Source organism: Mauremys mutica, chromosome 5, assembly GCF_020497125.1.
Source record: "Mauremys mutica isolate MM-2020 ecotype Southern chromosome 5, ASM2049712v1, whole genome shotgun sequence".
NCBI lineage: Eukaryota > Metazoa > Chordata > Testudines > Geoemydidae > Mauremys > Mauremys mutica.
Genome location: NC_059076.1, coordinates 34,050,816 through 34,069,731, shown reverse-complemented (window position 1 = coordinate 34,069,731; position 18,916 = coordinate 34,050,816). Strand labels below are relative to the sequence as shown.

General features: G+C 40.2%; 1 protein-coding gene across 1 annotated transcript in view; it reads right to left on the bottom strand.

The window, feature by feature from the left end:
* The window catches only part of COL25A1 (collagen type XXV alpha 1 chain), a 454,889-nt gene extending 436,291 nt beyond the window's left edge, over positions 1 to 18,598 (bottom strand). The window contains exons 1-3 of the mRNA XM_045019561.1: positions 17,390 to 18,598; positions 12,310 to 12,397; positions 9,125 to 9,289 (exon numbers count right to left, since the gene is read on the bottom strand). Of these exons, the coding sequence (XP_044875496.1) occupies positions 9,125 to 9,247 (123 nt within the window). The 5' untranslated portion in view covers positions 9,248 to 9,289; positions 12,310 to 12,397; positions 17,390 to 18,598. The remainder of the gene's footprint in view (positions 1 to 9,124; positions 9,290 to 12,309; positions 12,398 to 17,389) is intronic.
* Between the last annotated feature and the right edge of the window lie 318 nt (positions 18,599 to 18,916).

The following is an 18,916-nucleotide window of genomic DNA, read 5'->3' as shown; positions in this document are numbered from 1 at the left end:
CTCCTGCTTCAGAAGTGAAACAGGTAGCAGGTCATATGAGTGAACAGTAATTTAACCACTCTGAAACAGTAACAGTACCTCAGATATAGTTGATCACGGATTAAGTGTATTCTATTTACATTCGGATTATAGAATCCGTTCTAGAGCCTGTTCTATATTTGGTAACTAATTAGAACAAGGCAGCTTGAAATAAGAACTGTATCCCAAATATTACAGAGCAAGCTATTTACCTGTACAGGTAAAATACAAGAAATCCCAGATCTGCAGCAGCTAAATTCAAAAGGCAGTTAAAAAAATAAGGAAGAGGCTTCTAAATAAGATCTATTGAGCTGATGGTGCTCAAAGACTCAAGGCAACGTTGCTCTCTTGACAGGAAGAGGTTGCTCTTCCTGACTCCTTTGAAGAGCCAAATCACTAAATGCCACATTTCAGCAGATCTTGTGTATGACCAGGACAGAGGAACTTGTACCAAATGCTACTGTCTGATTTTCACTGATCTGTATTGGAGATGGGGTTTGCAGATATGCAGTTCTGCCAGACATGGCTAGTGTCTGAATTTATTTCCGTATTTTTTACTTCCACAGTGTGCCTCATTCCAGCTGATCAATATATAACTACATTTCTTTACCAGATACAACATAGACCTCTGATTAGAAGCATGCAAGAATAAATCAATAAAATATAAACAATCATCTGCTGAAACTACAGACTTCCCTGAGCTTAGGCAACATTTGTATCTATGGTCAAGAAATGCAGGAGACAAACTAGACAAGAGTTAACTATAAATTTTGGGTTTTTCGGATTCTGCCTTGGGGTTCTGGTTCTACATCTAGAGAATGAAGATTTAAAAGAGTTAATGCAGTCACCAAAACTTCAAGATGGAATTTTAGCCTGATATTCCAAATGTTGCTGTGGTTAAATTGGATTTATATATTACCTGGATGTGAATCCTACGTCTTGGCTCTTGCTTCCTCCTTCCACTCTTCTCTATTCCACCCTTGTTCCAGAGAGGAACTCACCTTCTGCTCACATGGTTTAAAATTCACATGATACATGTCTGGGAAATCACACTCTGGAGTTCTGAAGATTTATTTATTTATTGCATTAATTGTCCTTAACACTGCAGCCCATGAATTATTACACCCCCAAGTTCTCCTGTTTGACATGTTTGTAGTAGAGGGAATGGCATTTCATGGCATGAGGCAGATCACATGCCATCTTTTTAACTACAGCATGACACCTAAACTGTAACATTCATTTCACAGAGACTTGCCACAGAATGCTGCAAACCTCCAGGTTGCTTAGTAATTTCTTTTACTCACTCAGCCTGATTCATCCCAGAGCAGAGAAGTGCAGTTTGCTTGCTCTGTACCTATCAGGGCAGAAACAACCAGTGGAAAATTCACCTGCTAGCAAAAGGAAATGCAGTAGCACTGTTGCTACCCTCTGCCAGGGAAGGGAAGTTTTAGTAAGAACTCTGCCACCTGAAAGTGCACTCCATGGACTGTTCATTTCCCTGTGCACTTTGTGGGTCATAGCAGTGGGCTTCAGGCCCATTAGCAGAGCTCACATCTGCGTGGCTCAGATACGGTAGCACACAATCTGGCCAGTAGGGCAGATCTAAGGGCTTGTTGACACAGTGGGCTCTACAGGGCTGAGATTTCTTAAGTGCACTAATATATTGCACATTAACTGGTCCATGTAGATCCTGTTGGTGCTCACTGTTCCCTAGTGCACCAACTGTGTCAAACAGCACTATGTTAATCAATCATAAGACTGGAAGGGACTTGGAAAGGTCATCTAGTCCAGTCTCCTGCACTCATGGCAGGACTAAATATTATCTAGACCATCCCAGACAGGTGTTTGTCTAACCTGCTCTTAAAAATTCCACATCCACCCTGGGCAATTTATTCCAATGCTTAACCACCCTGACAGTTATGAAGTTTTTCCTAATGTCCAACCTAAACTACTCTTACTGCAATATAAGACCATTGCTTCTTGTACTATCCTGAGAGGTTAAGGAGAATAATTTTTCTCCTTCCTCTTTGTAACAACCTTTTATGTACTTGAAAACTGTTATGTCCCCTCTCAGTCTTCTCTTCTCCAGACTAACAATCCCAATTTTTTAAATCTTCCCTCAGAGGTTATGTTTTCTAGACCTTTAATAATTTTTGTTGCTCTTCCCTGGACTTTTCCATTTTGTCCACATCTTTCCTGAAATGTGGTACCCCGAACTCCAGTTGAGGCCTAATCAGTGCAGAGTAGAGCAGAAGAATTAATTCTCGTGTCTTGTTTACAACACTCCTTTGCTTTTTTTGCAACAGTGTTACACTGTTGACTCATATTTAGCTTGTGAACCCTAATTCCCTTTCCATAGTGCTCCTTCCTAGGCAGTCATTTCCAATTTTGTATGCGTGCAACTGATTGTTCCTTCCTAAGGGAGTACTTTGCATTTGTCCTTACTGAATTTAATCCTATTTACTTCAGACCATTTCTCCAGTTTGTCCAAATCATTTTGAATTTTAATCCTATCCTTCAAAGCACTTGTAACCCCTACCAGTTTGGTATTGTCCACAAATTTTATAAGTACTCTCTATGCCTTTATCTAAATAATTGATGAAGATATCGAACAGAACCAGACCCAAAACTGATCCCTGTGGGACCTCACTTGATATCCCCTTCCAACTTGACTGTGAGCCACTGATAACTACTCTTTGGGAACTGTCTTCCAACCAGTTATGCACCCACCTTACAGTAGCTCCATTTAGGTTTCTTTCCATCGTTTGTTTATGAGATGGTCATGCAAGACAGTATCAAAAGCCTTACTAAAGTCAAGATATACCACATCTACCACTTCCCCCCATCCACTAAGTGTGTTACCCTGTCAAAGAAAGCTATTAGGTTGGTTTGACATGATTTGTTCTTGATAAGTAACAGTCAGCATGGATTTTATCACTTTATAATCTTCTAGCTGTTTGGAAATTGATCGCTTAATTATTTGTTCCGCTGTCTTTCTAGGTGCTGAAGTTAAACTGACTGGTCTGTAATTCCCCAAAGAATAAATCCACTTTCTATTTCTATAGCATTGTTCATGTGAATGTATTATAGATCACTTCACAACAGATAGAAATCTATCCTGTGTTTTTTAGAACCTCAAATATTCACTAATGCTAGCTTTACAACTGACATTTGGGAAATCCTGGCAGGAGGCCAAAAATGAATGGCGAACCACAGTCAGAAATGGAATGAGACCACCAGACTTGATAATCTTGGACTGAAAGAGGCTTGCTAGGACTCCAGGATAGTTAGTGTCCCCAGGTGCTCTGCTCTATTATTTTTATTTACATATATAGCACCATTGATATGCATGGGCTTTTGCAGACAAATATGAGGACATGGTCCCTGCCCCAAACAGTGAATAATCTAAGGACTCAATCCTAAAAACCACTTACACTCATGGATAATTTTACATGAGTAGCCCCATCCAAGTCAAGGAGTAAAGTTAAAACAGGCACTAAAGTATTTGAAAGAGCAGGGCCTATACAGAAAACATATAGAGAAGGAGCAGGAGATGGGATGTGGCAAGAAGCACATGACAGAGAAGTGCTATTTGCCACTTGTCTTATTGATTCCACCATTTTATTTGGAGCTTTTTGCGGTCTGTTTTGTTTTCCTGTTGGGTCAATGTCAAAGGGTTTTTTATATAAAGAGCATCCATATACTTTGGCTAAAATTTTGTTTTAGAGAGTAATGAAAAAGAAGAATGAACAAAACATACTCTCCTTTACAGGGCACAATGTGTGCCCCTCATCTGTAAAAACTACATCAACTCTGAAGATAAAAGGCTTATGTTCCTCCACCGCAAAAATAATTATTTAGAATGGGGAAAAAACCAAACTGCGGGAGTAGAATTTGATTTATTAAAATGGAAAAAGAAGAGTAATGGGTGAGGGAGAACATAAGAGTTATTGGAAGGGATTTGAAACGAGTGAGGGAGCCATTTAGGCTGGGAGTTTTGCCATTTGCCAAGGTGGATTGTGTCTGCTCTAATTGGGGACAAAGCAGTTGAGATTTAGTAGATGATCTGGAATAAAATATTTTACCACTAACACTGCCAGCTTTCTCTCATTTCTATAGTTACCGCCATAACCCTGTCTAGGATTATGTATTCTTCTCTCTCTAACCAATTTTATAAGGATGAACTATCAAGATGTTAACATCCCTATCAAGATGTTCAGCACCCTCAGTCTCAGCCATTTAAAACTTCCCTTCTTGCTACCTTTACTGCTTCCTTTGCTATCTTAAGCCCTTTATGCTATATCCATTGCTAAATCTGCATATATGTTATGTTACTAAATCTGCAGTAGGAAGTCTTTAATGCTTTGAGATCTTTTATTTTTCCAGTCAGTTCTAGATCCCCTTATTTCTCGGAGGTCTGAATAGAGATGGCTCCATCCCTCAGTTGGGAAAGGTGAGAATGCTGCTCTGTGTATCAGTAAACAGGCCCTTGCTCAAGTATCAGTGTTTTACCAAAACTTTAAGTAGTTGTAATATGAGAGGAAACTTTATGGCTTGACCTAGTTCCATTTCAGGGTTGTTGCTCCTTATTTTGTGGATGTTAACAAGACCCTGAAGATAAAGATGGTGAATGGCAAAGTTTTCTAAGTTACCATGATATATTTTAATTTCTACCCCAAATCACCCCCACAAGAACTCTATTAATTCCCTAGTTCTGATTACAAACTACAGGTTTTTCTGATTTTGCATAAAGGAAGCCTCAGAAAGAAAGCAGGACTACTGGCAAGAGCACAATGCCTAGAATGAGGTGTTCCAATGCAGAACAGAGCAACATTAAGTACCTTTGAGGATTTGGGCCTCAGTAGCTAGGAAATTGTTAGGGGAAGGCAATCTGGATGGTTTATTGCCTTTGTTCAGGGTCCAATTTCTAGATGAAGTGTGGGCAGAACATCCTTTTTCCTCAGCACCAAGACACCACTGTGAAAGCACTCCCGAATGTTGATCTTTAGCACTGACATATTCAAGAGATAATTCTTCATGGCATGGTGACCTCAATATCAAGAATCTGTTCTTCTCAATGTATTTCTATGTGCAGCGATGTAATAACCACTCCTCTCTGAAATTCTCTGGGCTTACTCTTATTTTAAATTATTAAAGAGTTTAGTGAGATATAAATGCAGTCTTTATTATCAGTAAAATGTTGAGAAACTAGTTTTCCCCCTAAGTGTAAAGAGAAGTTATCAAGCTAAAAGAAACACGATGACCGGTACATTGTCATGAATCAATTTACTCTGAGGTAGCGGAAGGTTTAGTAAAGACCTGTGCTGCTCTGAAATCTTCCTGGTGAGGAATTTGTTTTTTCCCTTTTGATAAAAACACAGAGAAAATAGGCCTGTCAGTAAAAGTTAGCCCCTTCAAGAGTCTATGGATAGCCAGGAGCTCATATGACCTAGGTAATTCAATTCCCATATTTGCTTGGGAGTTTTGTCTCCATGATCCTGACCCCCCGGGCCAACATCTCTCAGAGCATTTTTTGGTATATTTCAGAGGCACAGACTTCCCACATTCTTTCCATACACTCCCTCTGACTTATGTTTTAGACTAGTTCTATAATTTGTAGATCAGGAACAAGTCAAAGATGAATTCAAGAGTTTGTCTTCCCCCACATGCCTTGCCTACCTGCAAGTTTAAATCTTTGCTAGTAATATCAATCTTTAGCCCCAGCTAATGATGGTTAGGTTGAGAAACAGATGGGTGGGGATAGTGACTGAAAGTCAGTGGGTTAACTAACTAGCACATGCATCAAAAAAAATTCTTCAGCCACAGAATTCCAGGCCTTTTTCCTTCAGGGCTTCAGCTAGAGATCAGGTGATAATTGAAAATAATGTGGTCCTCTCAAAAAACAGCAAGTAGGTCAGTTAAGCTGGAAAGATGCTATTTTTTGAGAGACCATATTATCTTTAATTATCACCTGATCTCTAGCTCCACAGTATTAGCTAGGAGGCAGCTGGTCAGTCACAGGTGGTGGCTAAGCCTAACTCTCTTAAAGGGCCACACCATGACAGTGACCCTTGATCTCTTTATATGATACAATTATGTACAGATCTTACAGAAATGCCACTTTATCCATGAAATTCAGCTACAGCTGGGATGAAATATGTTAACTGTCTAACAGCACATAGCAATCCTATACAGCAGGTTTGTAAGGAAGGGAAGAAACTGAGACCAAAGAGTAAAATTAGGTAGAATATAAAACTACTTGAGTCAGAATTTTGATAGAATGCTAGAGTTAACACTCCTATGTGCCACAGAATCTTTAATGACTATAAGTAATTAGGATGTCAATTTTATGCCTCAGGAAACAGATGGCCTCTAACACCATGTTAGCAGATCAGTGTATTGATTCAGGAAGAAGTCGTCTACCTATGGAATCAGCAGCATCACAAAAGTATTCCAAGTTCTACTTTAGATTGACCCTTACTTAATTTGTGAAATTTGACAGCATCACAGCACAAGATACTATGACTGCAGGCAATGCACATTAATCTCTAGAATTTAAAAGTTACCAGATTAAGACATACTGGTAGTATCAATCATTAAAGGGGTAATCAAATTTGGGTATAAGGTGGGAACCCCACGCTTTTCTGGCAATGCTTAAAAGATTTTGCTGCCAAAATTTCATTAGCTGTACTATATGGTTTAGTTATTTGTGTCTTCATTAATATGTCTGTTCTGGAACTAATGTTTTAGGTGGTTTACCCACAGGACTACCAGCCCATATGCTTAAAATAAAACTGGATTTTTCTTATTGGAAGTTAGAGCTTGCCTGTATATGATTACATATTTTAAGAAACTCATAAGCTTTCTTCTCAGTCTGTTTATAAGAGAAGGGCAAGTCCTATTTATTTATAAAAGATGCACCCACTGAAGTAGCTTGGCACAAAATATGGTACATTCATTTTAACACATTATTAACTACAGCTGGGATGTAAGACTTAAATCTTGAGTGGTCTGAAAATTTCAGATTCTTGATTACAGTGAGCAATGGTTACCCCACTATGATCAGCAAACTGCAGCATGCCCACCTGAACTAGAGGTTACAGGCTGCTTCTATATTTCCTATGAAAGACAGCTGCATATAATCCTAGTGATTTCGGTTGAAGACTACACCGCTATATTGGAGTCTTATTTGAAAAGTTATACTGACAAAAATTCAGATAGGCCTATGTAAGATGATGATTCCAATAGGTCGATTTACTGCTGTAGCCATACTAACACCACCATCTATACCATCATGAACCAAATTCATTTGAAAATATTTCTATGTAATCTGACAGACTACCACCTGCACTGGATTTGAAGCTCAAAATGGACCCCCAACACACACCCAAATGCAAAAGGTGGCAACCTCTGTAAATTAGTCACATGCAGTCCTTGTCTATTTCCCTTTGCATTACTCTTGGTGGCTCCTGTGACCCCCTTGTTAAAGTTCTGCAACCAAACAGAAGGGAAGGGCAGGTGACTTCCTGTCTCTAATGGAGTTCATTGTTGCCCTGGGTACTGCTTAAATCCCCTCTCCGAGAGGGGACTTGGTCCTGAGGCTCTTACAAATACTTCTGAAGAGACTTTTTTTGCCTTTGGGATGTACCAAGGGACAAAAAGGATCAATTATTTCCTAGGGAAGATGCCTCCCTGGAAAAAGGGAGGAGGCTCCTTCTCCAGGCTCTCTACAAATTACACAAAGTAGAACACGCTCCTGTACTATTAATGTACTCAGTGGACCAGAACCTTAACCAGCATAAATCAACCTAGCTCCACAGACTTCAATGGAACTACACTGATTGACATCAGCTGAGGAGCTGGGCCAGTACACTTTCCAAGAAAATAAACATTTTCAGCAAAGTGGCGCTTAGTACAGATTTGTTTACCAGACAGTACCCACCGTTTCTTTGGTTCTGGCTATGAGAAAACATTTGTGTTCAAATCATAAATAAATGGATTCTCCAGTCCCTCCTCTCTCCAAACACATGCACCTCCTTTATGTGAAATTTATCACATGTTAAGAGGGAATATTTTTGTGAGAGCCCCCTGATAAATTATTGGCAGCACTTCATTGCATTACTTGTTTTCTCTGCAATTATTTACTGTCGTCTTAGCTGATCTTGCAGTTATTGGCCAAAATCAGTTGGTCTTTCCTTACTACAAAAGTTATATAGGTCATATCCTCAGCTGCTATAAATCAGTGCAGCTCAAGTGAAGGTAATGGAGCTACAGTGACTGACACCAGCTGAGAATCTGGCCCTTTTGTTTTTGAATAACCAGTTTTCTATACATTATGTAATCTCTCATGCTAGACAAGTAGGCAATCAGTGTAAATTGTTTTGCCAAAGACCTGTGCTAATTTAAACACAAATCAAGTTGTCCTTATATCATCAGTTGCTATTGCTTGAATTTTATTTCCCTATGATTAACTTTAAAATACAGCATAATTGCTTAGAACTGGATACAGATACCTGGAACTTAATCAGCCAATTACAATTTGTGGATTTTAATTGAGTTTTGCAAGATCCATTCAAACACATAAGGGTCACTGTTTTGTCCCCTTGAGCCATGTATTTAAGTACCATTAACATTAATAAGATTTGTGGGTATTCATCCAGGGAGAATAAACCTCTTAAACACCTTTTTTTACTGTACCATTTTGTTTCCTTAGAATTTCTCACTTCTCACAGCTATTTTGTCTTACTTGTCTGTCTTTACAAATACATATAGCACACATTTCTCACTCTTCGAACAATCCTTCCCTCACTCCCTTTATTGATAATTCTCAAGGAAGCTTGAGATACTGTTCCTTGCTTTATTTCCCATTTTCATTGTGAACTTAAGAACACTTATTTTTTCCTCAGCAACTTGTTTCCATTCAAAGACAGAAGCTTCCCCTCCCATATTCCACCCCTGTGAAGAGACATTTATTTGTCTGACACCAGACAGACAGATTTATTTCTTTGCATTGTAGTAGTATAAACTTACATTTCTGTAACACCTCTCATCCCAAAGGATCCCAAAGCACTTTACAGACTAGGGTCCAGATACTGCCAGCACTTACTACCAGGTGTGATGTTGAGTAGTCCCACTGGGATAAACACTTCATTGTTGGTTCCCTTTGAATAATGAGATCCTGATAGTAAATGGTTACAGCATCAGCCTCTGTTGCCACCGGATGTTCCATCCACCTTGCAGGTGGCAGGAGTTAGCCAACTGGCACACAGCACTGCAGTGGGTGGAAAGGAAATTTTTCCTGTAAACTTAATGGGCCAGTTTGCATAGGAATAGCACTCCATACATCAGAAATAACAAACAATTGCTATACACAAATGAGCTGTTAGCTATGTTTGCTGGCTGAGTTATATTTCCATCATCTAACAATGAGCTGTTTAATAAATAACTTCAGATTCAGTTGTAAGCTAAAGATTTTCTCCTGTAACTGCAAATCACTAACAAAATGAAGCAAAACAACAAAGATGGAGAAGGGCAGAAGGTTGCTTGCAATACAGTTCAATTTAAAAAGATATCAGGAGATATTTCAAATATAGTTTAAAAAACCCAAACTGAATGCTGCACATCTTAGCACTGACCTCAAAGTTTTCAGGAAATTGCAAGATACAAGACTTGAATTTTGCTCTCCTGGTCTCTGTAAGAGATTTTTATCATGCCACAGCTCACAGTTGCCTGGACAGTATGTTAGACATAACATACTGGCCTCTGCACCATTATCCAATGTGCCATTATCCATTGTGTAAAGGTGTATCCTTTACATCATTATCCAATCCAATTTATGTTGTTGCTATTCCATCTTTTTGCAACATTTGTTAACTACTATTGCTTATCTGAAGTGCCTGTGATTTGAATCTGCAAACACAAAGGGCCATTGGACCTCCACATTTCTCAGCTAAGCAAAGATGTTGCAATTGCAGTAGAGGACAATGAAAGCAAAAAGAATCCATCATCCCAGCGCTTTATTGCAGGACAGGGTGAAATCAGTGACCACATCCATCCCAGGTAACTTTAAAAAGTGTGCATTGTAAAAAAATGCACCAAAAACTAGGAGGATATGAAAAACACCCGTGAGTGCAAACTCGCCTAGCATTGATGGTAATATGAGCAGGAATCAGTAGGTGAGTTTTCACAAATGGTCCATACATAAAGGAAAGGCATTGATGCAGTAAGGTAATCATGTTTATCTATATCACTCAGTTCTGGTGTGAGAGATCCACCTTATTATTATGCTAACAAAAGAGGTAGGGCAAAGCAGCAGTTATCACCAGCTTTGGGATACATCAAGATTGTATGATATTGGGTGAGGGGGGAAGACACTGCATGTAAAATACTGATTGCAACTTGCGCATACTGGGCAAAAGATCAGAAGGTCAGAAGCAAACTGTGCTGTGGAGGCAGAGATCTGGCGTAAGTACAGAGTGTGGCAGGACTCAACATGTAGGAAGGCTCTGCCAATATAAAGCAGCTGCTGCCACCTCCACCACTCAGTAAACTCATGTCACTTCAGAGCACAGTATGAATTTTGGATGGTGCTCAGTTATCTCATGCATCAGATATCATGTCTCAAGAAAAGAACAAGTCAGGAGCAGCTTCAGATAGGCATGTGAAATATATATTTACACTCTGCACCATACACTCAGGAAAAGTGATGAAAATATCAGTCATTGCAGTTGACAGCTAAGGAACAGGAATCATATACATGTGATAGGGGATATATTCCCTGCTCTGAAACAATGCTCCTGACTCATTACAGAGGACTTGTCTACATACAAACCTGCACCAATTTACTTAAATTGGTGCAAGTCTGTGGGTGAGCACTCATATCAGCATAAACCTGCCCTGTATCAGTTTAGCTTGCCTTATAACAGTTTAACAGGGGCAAAGGGTCTAGATGCATTGCAGGGTGTCCACACACAAAGTTGTACTGATTTAACTAAATTGGTGCAACATAAAACTATAAATTAAAGTAGCACAACTGTACCAAGCCTAACATATAATTGGCCACTGAACAGCAGACCTCTAATCAAACAAGTCCAAACTGATACAATTGTCAGAATGAAATCAGTCAGCCATGCTGGTAGATAGTCTCCCCACCATTCACTCACACAGTGGCACCATAATAGCTCCCATATGTGGAGGGTAAAGTTAGCATGTTATTGCTCACTCTTTGCTAATTGTTAATGCTGGTTCTAGAAGGCTGCACAAGCAGGAGGGATTTGGCCATGGCCATGCCACTTTAGGAGAAGAATACACAAGACAAGAATAAACCATGGACATCATTATCTGCCCTCTCTATCCCTGCTTTGTGCAGGTAGCATGATGGTGTAATAATTCTGCTATCTTACTCACTTTTCAAATTGTTAAGGTATCATATGCTGCTCACTTTCTTTCCATCACTTGCTTGGCACGGCTACATAGCCTGCAGTTTGTAGGTTCAAACTCCAACAGAGAATCCTACATTGTGGGGCTCCTCCTTAGTGGGGTGTGTCAATGTTGCCAACTCTTACAGTGGTTAGAATGAGTTTCACAAGATGTGAGGATTTTCTGAAAACCCCACCCTCTGTGTTGGAGTCAGGCAATTACATGAGAATCTCAGCTTCCTTTTAAAAAAATAAGTTTCTAGACCCTAGAGAAAAGTTTAAAAACCATGAACTCTAAGGACTCAAAAACCAGAAGTCAAATAAAAATGTCAGAATTTATGATTTTTTAAGATATGTGATTTATAAGCCAATTTCATGATGGGGGTGGGGCTGATGTTTTTTGAATGCTTGCTCTTGGGAAAGGTAGTGGTTGCACTTTGATTTGCTCTCTCAGCTGCTATTGTCTTAAATAATATAGCCAAGTTCCCTTGCATAACTGAAGGGCAGTTATGATTGGTTTAGGTTTGTCAGTAAATTATACAGAACCACATCGTAGCTGACCCTTAAGCAGATGTGTGGGGCTTAGAGGGGGGAGTGAGCTTGAGCAGCTCTCTTGGGCAGCCTGCTCCAGGGCCTCTCACAACTGCATTCCTTATGCTTTGGGGAGCACAAGGAATGTTCCATCAGTGTGTGCCCACAGGCATAAGATGCCCCCAAGAGGATGGGGGCAGGGAGGAACCAGGTCTTCTCCTCCCTCCCCACTTCTCTGGCCAGCAGAATGAGCTGACTCATCAGGCTCCCTGAAGCTCAATCTCTCTTATATCTTATAGATAAGACAATAAATAAAATTAGATAATTAACATTTCAGTGTCACCTTTTATCCTGAAGGATCACAAACGAAGCATTGCTGAGATACCGCCACCTCTGGTCTGTAGTGCGGCAGCCATCTGGCTCCCAGGACACTGCAGAACAAGGAGAGGAAGCATTAGAAGAACATTTATATAAATGAATGCATATCTGTGCTATAATAGCTCTACTCCAACATAGTATTGGATATTATTATAGGGCCAGTTTTCAAAGTGGTACCCAGAAGGTATGTGCACAAATGTAGTTTTCAAATAAAAAAAGGTGTGAATCTCCCATAGGCTGTTTAGCATGTTACACACTATGGCAAATATTCAAAAGTATTTTCTATTATGTTCCATTTATGTTTGGAATTTGCTTCTGTTTTTTGAGCCAATAGCAAGTTCAGTGCTGAACTCAATACAAATGTTCAGCAACATCAAATAATTTGATAATTTTGACATTGCCAGGTTGTAATCCTTTTTTTCTGTCCTTTGTGTTGGTTGTTACATGATAAAATATTTATTGTTTGAAATTAGAAGTGTGAGAAAGGACAATTCATATCTTTAGATCTGAGCCCAAAAGCCACAGTGTGTCTCCAGATCTAATCCAAAAGTGGAAGAAACCTATTTTCCAGTTCTGATTCAGGTACTGAAGAAATTTGGTTCTCATCAGATTTCAGCCCAAGAGGGCAGAAACCTAGTGAAATCAACTGATCTTGCAAGGTTTCTGTCATTCAAGATGGCCACTATTTGAACTTTTATGAGAACAGCTCAGTAGACTTTAGCATTGTTTAATCTGAACACAAACCCCTAGTTTTGATTGTTTTCAGACCAAAACTAGATTTAATCAGGATTCTGTTCTGGAGCGAACCACCACATCTTTGACCCATATTTTAATATGTTGAAATCCAAAAGTACACTTGGAATATAACACACAACAAAGAATCTCACAATCTCTGGGTCTGAAAATGTAAACAACTGTTATATCCAAATACAAATGTTTTGGTAAATAAAGACTTCTTGTACCATTGTATCCTTCTATGTTTCAATATGGAAAATGCAGTGTTTTTCCTTGTTCATTTGTATATAAAAAATAGATTGCACTGAATTTGTTTCCTTCAGTATAATAAAGCTGGGTCTGGATGGCAGAACAACATTACTGTAGCTAGAAATAAGAGAACTATCCTTGCTCAGATCAGAAAAGAACCATAATATAGAAGTGGCACAGCCAGATGGCCCAGTGCATAACACCGTGGCTGCCATGAGGGAGACATCCACGTTCAGCACTGCTGATCCTCAGGCCAACTGTGAGGCACCCATTTGTCTATGAGATGTGATGTCCTCAGCCTCCAGGGCACTTAGTGCATTGCACTTTTGCGCTGCCTAGCAGGTGGTTACCAAGCAACAATGCCGTTTCAGAGGCTTATTGTCCTCCCAGCCACTGGATGAATGCATCAGTCACAGCTGCTGCTTTTTGGAAGGAGACAACATGATTTCATGAGAGGGGAGAGGAGAGTGGGGGTCAAGTGAATGATTTTTTTTATAAACACTTCTGATAATTTTGGTGATCAAGTGGTTGATATTTAGAGTTACACTTTCCCTGGTAAATAAGACTAAGGAAAGTTCAAAGGTCCCTGGTACCAACTCTCATTGCAAAATAGCAAACAAAATCTTTATTTTTTAGACTACGATGACTTTAGCATCTGCCTTTGCTATGTGTGAGTTACATTTTATCATGATTTGTGAGGGGGAGGAGATACAAAGAAGCAATAGCTTTCTTATATGTGGAAAAACATCTCTAAAATGGGACAACCCCATCCCCAATTGTGCGTGAAAAGATCATTAACAGCTCTGACAGCTCCACATTACCCAACAGAAACAATGCACAAAAATTGTTTGGATTTCAAATGTTTCTTTTGGTCTCCTGTTGTCTGACAGAACAGCTCCACAGCATAACTTTAAAAAAAAAAATTCAAATATTTCTTTCCTCTTGGGTTTGTAACAGAAACTTGAGTCTTGCTGCTCTCAGATGTGTCTAAGATTCAGGGCCTGATCCTATGTAGAACTGTGTGCTTTCTGAACATTGCTCAGGACACTCAATTCCCATTGTTTTCAGTGGTAGTTGTGAACCTTCAGCAATTCCCAATTAAAGCTCAGCATCTTGCCAGATCTGACCCTAAGAGAGACATGGGCTGACATCTGGGCTCTTCTAATGTCACTAGCAGCGTTACTATTGACTTCAGTGGACCCGGACTTCACCACTGGTTTTCACACCATTCCATTTGCCAACCTAACAAAGTGACTGGTTTCCACTTTTGTTCCCACATAGCTGGATTTATTTGCGGGCTGAGCAGTTAGGCCAGGAATCTGATGTAGCCCTCCCAGCCTGGAAACCATTGAGTGAGGTATACACCAATCACCACAAATATACACAAGAGATTTAAAAAATATCATCCAAATGAACCAGGGTGTTGGGGGAATGTGAAGAAGGGAACCCTTGCTACATCTGTTTAACAGGTGTAGCCAGTACTTGCCCCAGCACAGCAATCTCTGGGTCACTGTCTCCCCCCAGAAATGCCAATGTCTGACCAGCATGGCAGCCACTCCTCTTGTGCTATCATATGGTGAAAGACAGATTATGTCTGGGGACACACAATGGGGGTAAAATGATCTCTTCTCTATTGGATCCATAGATAATGGCCCATAAGTTAGCCCACAACTGTATATCTAGTTGCTCATGCAGTACTGTTTGGCAATACATAATCACACTCATTCTTTATTTTATCAAATGAATTACACGCCCAATTTTCTAAAGAGTCTGCTAAACTATGCCTGAAACATTTTTTGTGCATCAGTAATTTCCATTTGCCCATGGAATTACCTGGTTTGCCTGCACAAACTTGTGCCCATAAAGGCTAGTTCACAAAAGAAGCTGTAGTTAAGCAGCCTGGGGAGTAAGATGAGATAGTTCTATTAATAAAAGGTAATAATTGGAGATATACCAATCTCCTAGAACTGGAAGAAACCTTGAAAGGTCATCAAGTCCAGCCCCCTGCCTTCACTAGCAGGACCAATTTTTGCCCCAGATCCCTAAGTGGCCCCCTCAAGGATTGAACTCACAATCCTGGGTTTAGGGAGCCAATGCTCAAACCACTGAGCTATCCCTCCCCCAAATTTCTAAAATGGAAAGTTTTTATATGATCCTGTTTCGCTTTTGCAGTATTTCCTCATCCAAAAAAGCTTTACTTTAATTTCACAAGTCCTATGCATTATCTATTAATAGGACAGCATATTCCCCCCCTCTTCTACATAAAATGCGACCTGATCTGAGAGGTGCTCAGCACCTGCAGCCAACACTTACCTTGCTGGGAGTTAAGAGCACTGAGAATCTTGCAGAATCAGGGTCTAAATATTATACTCAAATTGGGGCAAATAATGGCTGTTGAATCTCTAGTTAAGAGGCTTCACCTGATGAGATTGAGCACCTGGCATGACTCAGTTGAAGTGTGGTGGCATTCCATGATGTGTTGTTCACAGGGAGAGCAAAATAGTACATTCTTCTTTCTGCCACAGGAATTCCAACAGAAGCAGAGAGGCTCTTGAGAGGCCAGCTGCTCCTAACTTTGCTGCTGCAAGAATGCAGCTGAATTTGAAAACTTGTCACCAAGCTGAATCCGTGATACACCTGTCCCTCTCGTCAGTCTCCTTCAGAAAAGGCTCACAGGGACTTAAAAACTAAAGCCATAAAAATGGGATTTAACCAGACTTATTCTAGAATGCAATATGTAACATACATGCTCCATATGTCCCATGGCGGGAATGTCCTTTAAACCAGGATATGTAAACAAGACAACAGCTGAGGAATGGCATGAGTGGACCCATTTTAATTCAGAGGAGGAGATTGTTAGATAAAGCTTTAGAAGAGCATTCCTTTTTAATAAAAAATATATATATACACATACACACACGGCAAGAGAAAACAGGAAATATGTTTGATGGCAAGCACTCTCCTCTACTTTTTATTTTAATAAGTGGTGGAGCAAAGAGACACCATTTCCGTAGGGCCACCATGATCAACCCAGTAATAAAAATGGGGAAAAAAATATACTGCTCACTTTCACACATTGATACATACAACTGGAACATCTTAGCTCATGAAAATTCTGTCTCCTGGCTTAGCTAGGTGACAGGTCAGGAAGGCCATGTCTACACTACAAACTTTGGTTGACAATTTACTTTGGCCTATCACCACTGAAGGCTTATATCACACATGCACATGTGGCTATTTGCGACAGTGATGCACATATCCATTAGGAGTGCTTACGGTGGTGTAATGCGCAGTCTGCCACAGGTAAGTATCCCAGTAGGCCATGCGCCACTGACTGGCACAATGACTTTTGGAACATTTTCACATTGTTTTGTGGCATAGTAGCCATTTGAACAGGGATTTCTGGGAGCAAGGGGTCAAGATCCCAGCATGCAACTTTCTCCATACCTTCCATATTCCATCATTTTGCATTTTTTTTTAAACTCCCACAAGCCTGCACAACTCTTTTTAGTCTCTGCCATTTCTGACAGAAGCATTGAGCCTGCCGAGCTCAGCACTATACTCATCGCAGAATAGTGTGGGACAGTGTCTTATCACAGAGGAAGAAATAAGACCACCATCCCTAGAAACTTTCAGGAGAGGATTGTAGAGTATCTCCATGAAAGTTTCATCAAGTTCTTAGGAGGATAAAAGGGACATTCCTATTCACATGAACAAGGTGCTGAACATACCCACTCTCTTCCTGCCTAGCCAAACAAGGGAATGAAAAGCAGATGCCAACTCTGCCTCTGTTTGTTCTACCTCTACCAAAGCACAGGACACTGAATTTAAGTGGATCATGTAACTGAACTGTCATAGTATTGTTTAGGAATTTGTTTTGAATTTACTTCCTAACTTTTTAATTGTCTCACAGTATACCCATAAAACAATTAAAAATCCATCCCTTTGTCTTGTACATTTGTGGATGGGCCATGCACCTTATCTAAATAGAGGGAAGGGAAATGAGAGCAAGGAAGGAAAAGCAAATAAAACTTTGCAAGGAAACTTGTGTGCACACTTACCTGAACTCCCTTCTCCTTCATCAGCAGGCGCCAAGCAGGACAGACTAGACTCTTGTGGAATTTTAAATGGGTTTAGTTTGCTGCATGGTTGGAGTCCTCTGTTGCGTCTCCACCACCCTCCTCCTCTTCGCTGTTCATGGCTGGGGTCTCCATGCCAGGCTCCTCTGAGGTATCCACTGTGGAGTGCTGGTGGGGTCACTGCCAAGTATGACGTACAGTCAGTTGTAAAAACAGCAGGTCTGCTGGGCAGCATCAGATTTCTTGTTGCCCTCCCTTGCCTTGTGGTATCCCTGGTGAAGTTCCTTCTCTTTCACAGAGTTGCCAGCATCCCCCGTGCAATCTGCTCATAGACGTCCATGTTTCTATGGTTGTTCTGCAGCTGTGCTTGCACAGACTCTTCTCCCCATAGGAGCAGGAAATCCAACATTCTTGCCTGCTCCATGTATGTACGTATGGCACCTCGATTGGCTGAACACCAACAAAGGTGAGCTACTAGGTGTGCTTACCAAGGTGGGCAGCCAGGAAGGGGCGCTTCAAAAACACGCAGGGTTTTTAAAAGGGGGAGAGGAGATTGTTCCAGTCTCTGTGAACCCCCGGGTAGAGGAGTTTAAAATTGTGAACAAAGCAGCAAAGTCCCTCTCATGGGGACTGGGATGTTGTTGGACAGTGGCTGGAGGACTGGCAGAGTCAACATAGGTCATGCAGTGTCTATACTTGCACTGTGTCAGACAGAGTAGGTTGAGCATGGCTTTACACAATTTAGGGAGGTGGTTTTACTGCATCGCCATAATGGGACACTTATCTCAGCCGGAGACAAAGTTGAGCGTAAACACGTAAGTCGCCTTTCATCAACCTATTTATGCACATCAGCCTAACTTTATAGTGTTGACCAGGCCTAAGTTTCTACTAATTACTTCTTCAGAGGTCCGCAATACAGAGGCCTGCAGCCATGCTTACTAAATAGAGCACATATGTCAATGAGTCCATCCAGATAGTTGCGGCCACTCAGGAGGTAAATAATAGTTTGAGATTTTTCTCTGGACTTAAATATCCACTTTCGCCTAAAAAGATGAATTATTACACTTTAAAGAGATTTGAAAGCTTTTACACTATGGCATGAGTTTTAAAATGTGTATTCATGCTGGATGCTTTCCAATATATTGCCTTTTTTTTTTCCAGTAAATACCAAGATTATTTTTAATCCTTGGAGGTAAATATTGACTGAGACAATAGGTCGACATGAACCTGTTATATTGATACATCCTGATGCTCAAATTAACAGAAGTTTATCTGCTTATATTTACTTATAAGCTTTGTTTAATAAACTAATAAAGATTGCTAAGGCATAACAGCATACTGACCTATCACATCATTTACACAACTCAAGCCTCACAACAAGTTAAGAATGTCATAAAACGTATGTGAGACCTTAAATCAGTATCTAACATGCATCATCCCATGAAATCCCACATACCCATTTTAAACATTGATTTTAAGTGATGATTTCAAAGCCAAGTTTCAAAACTG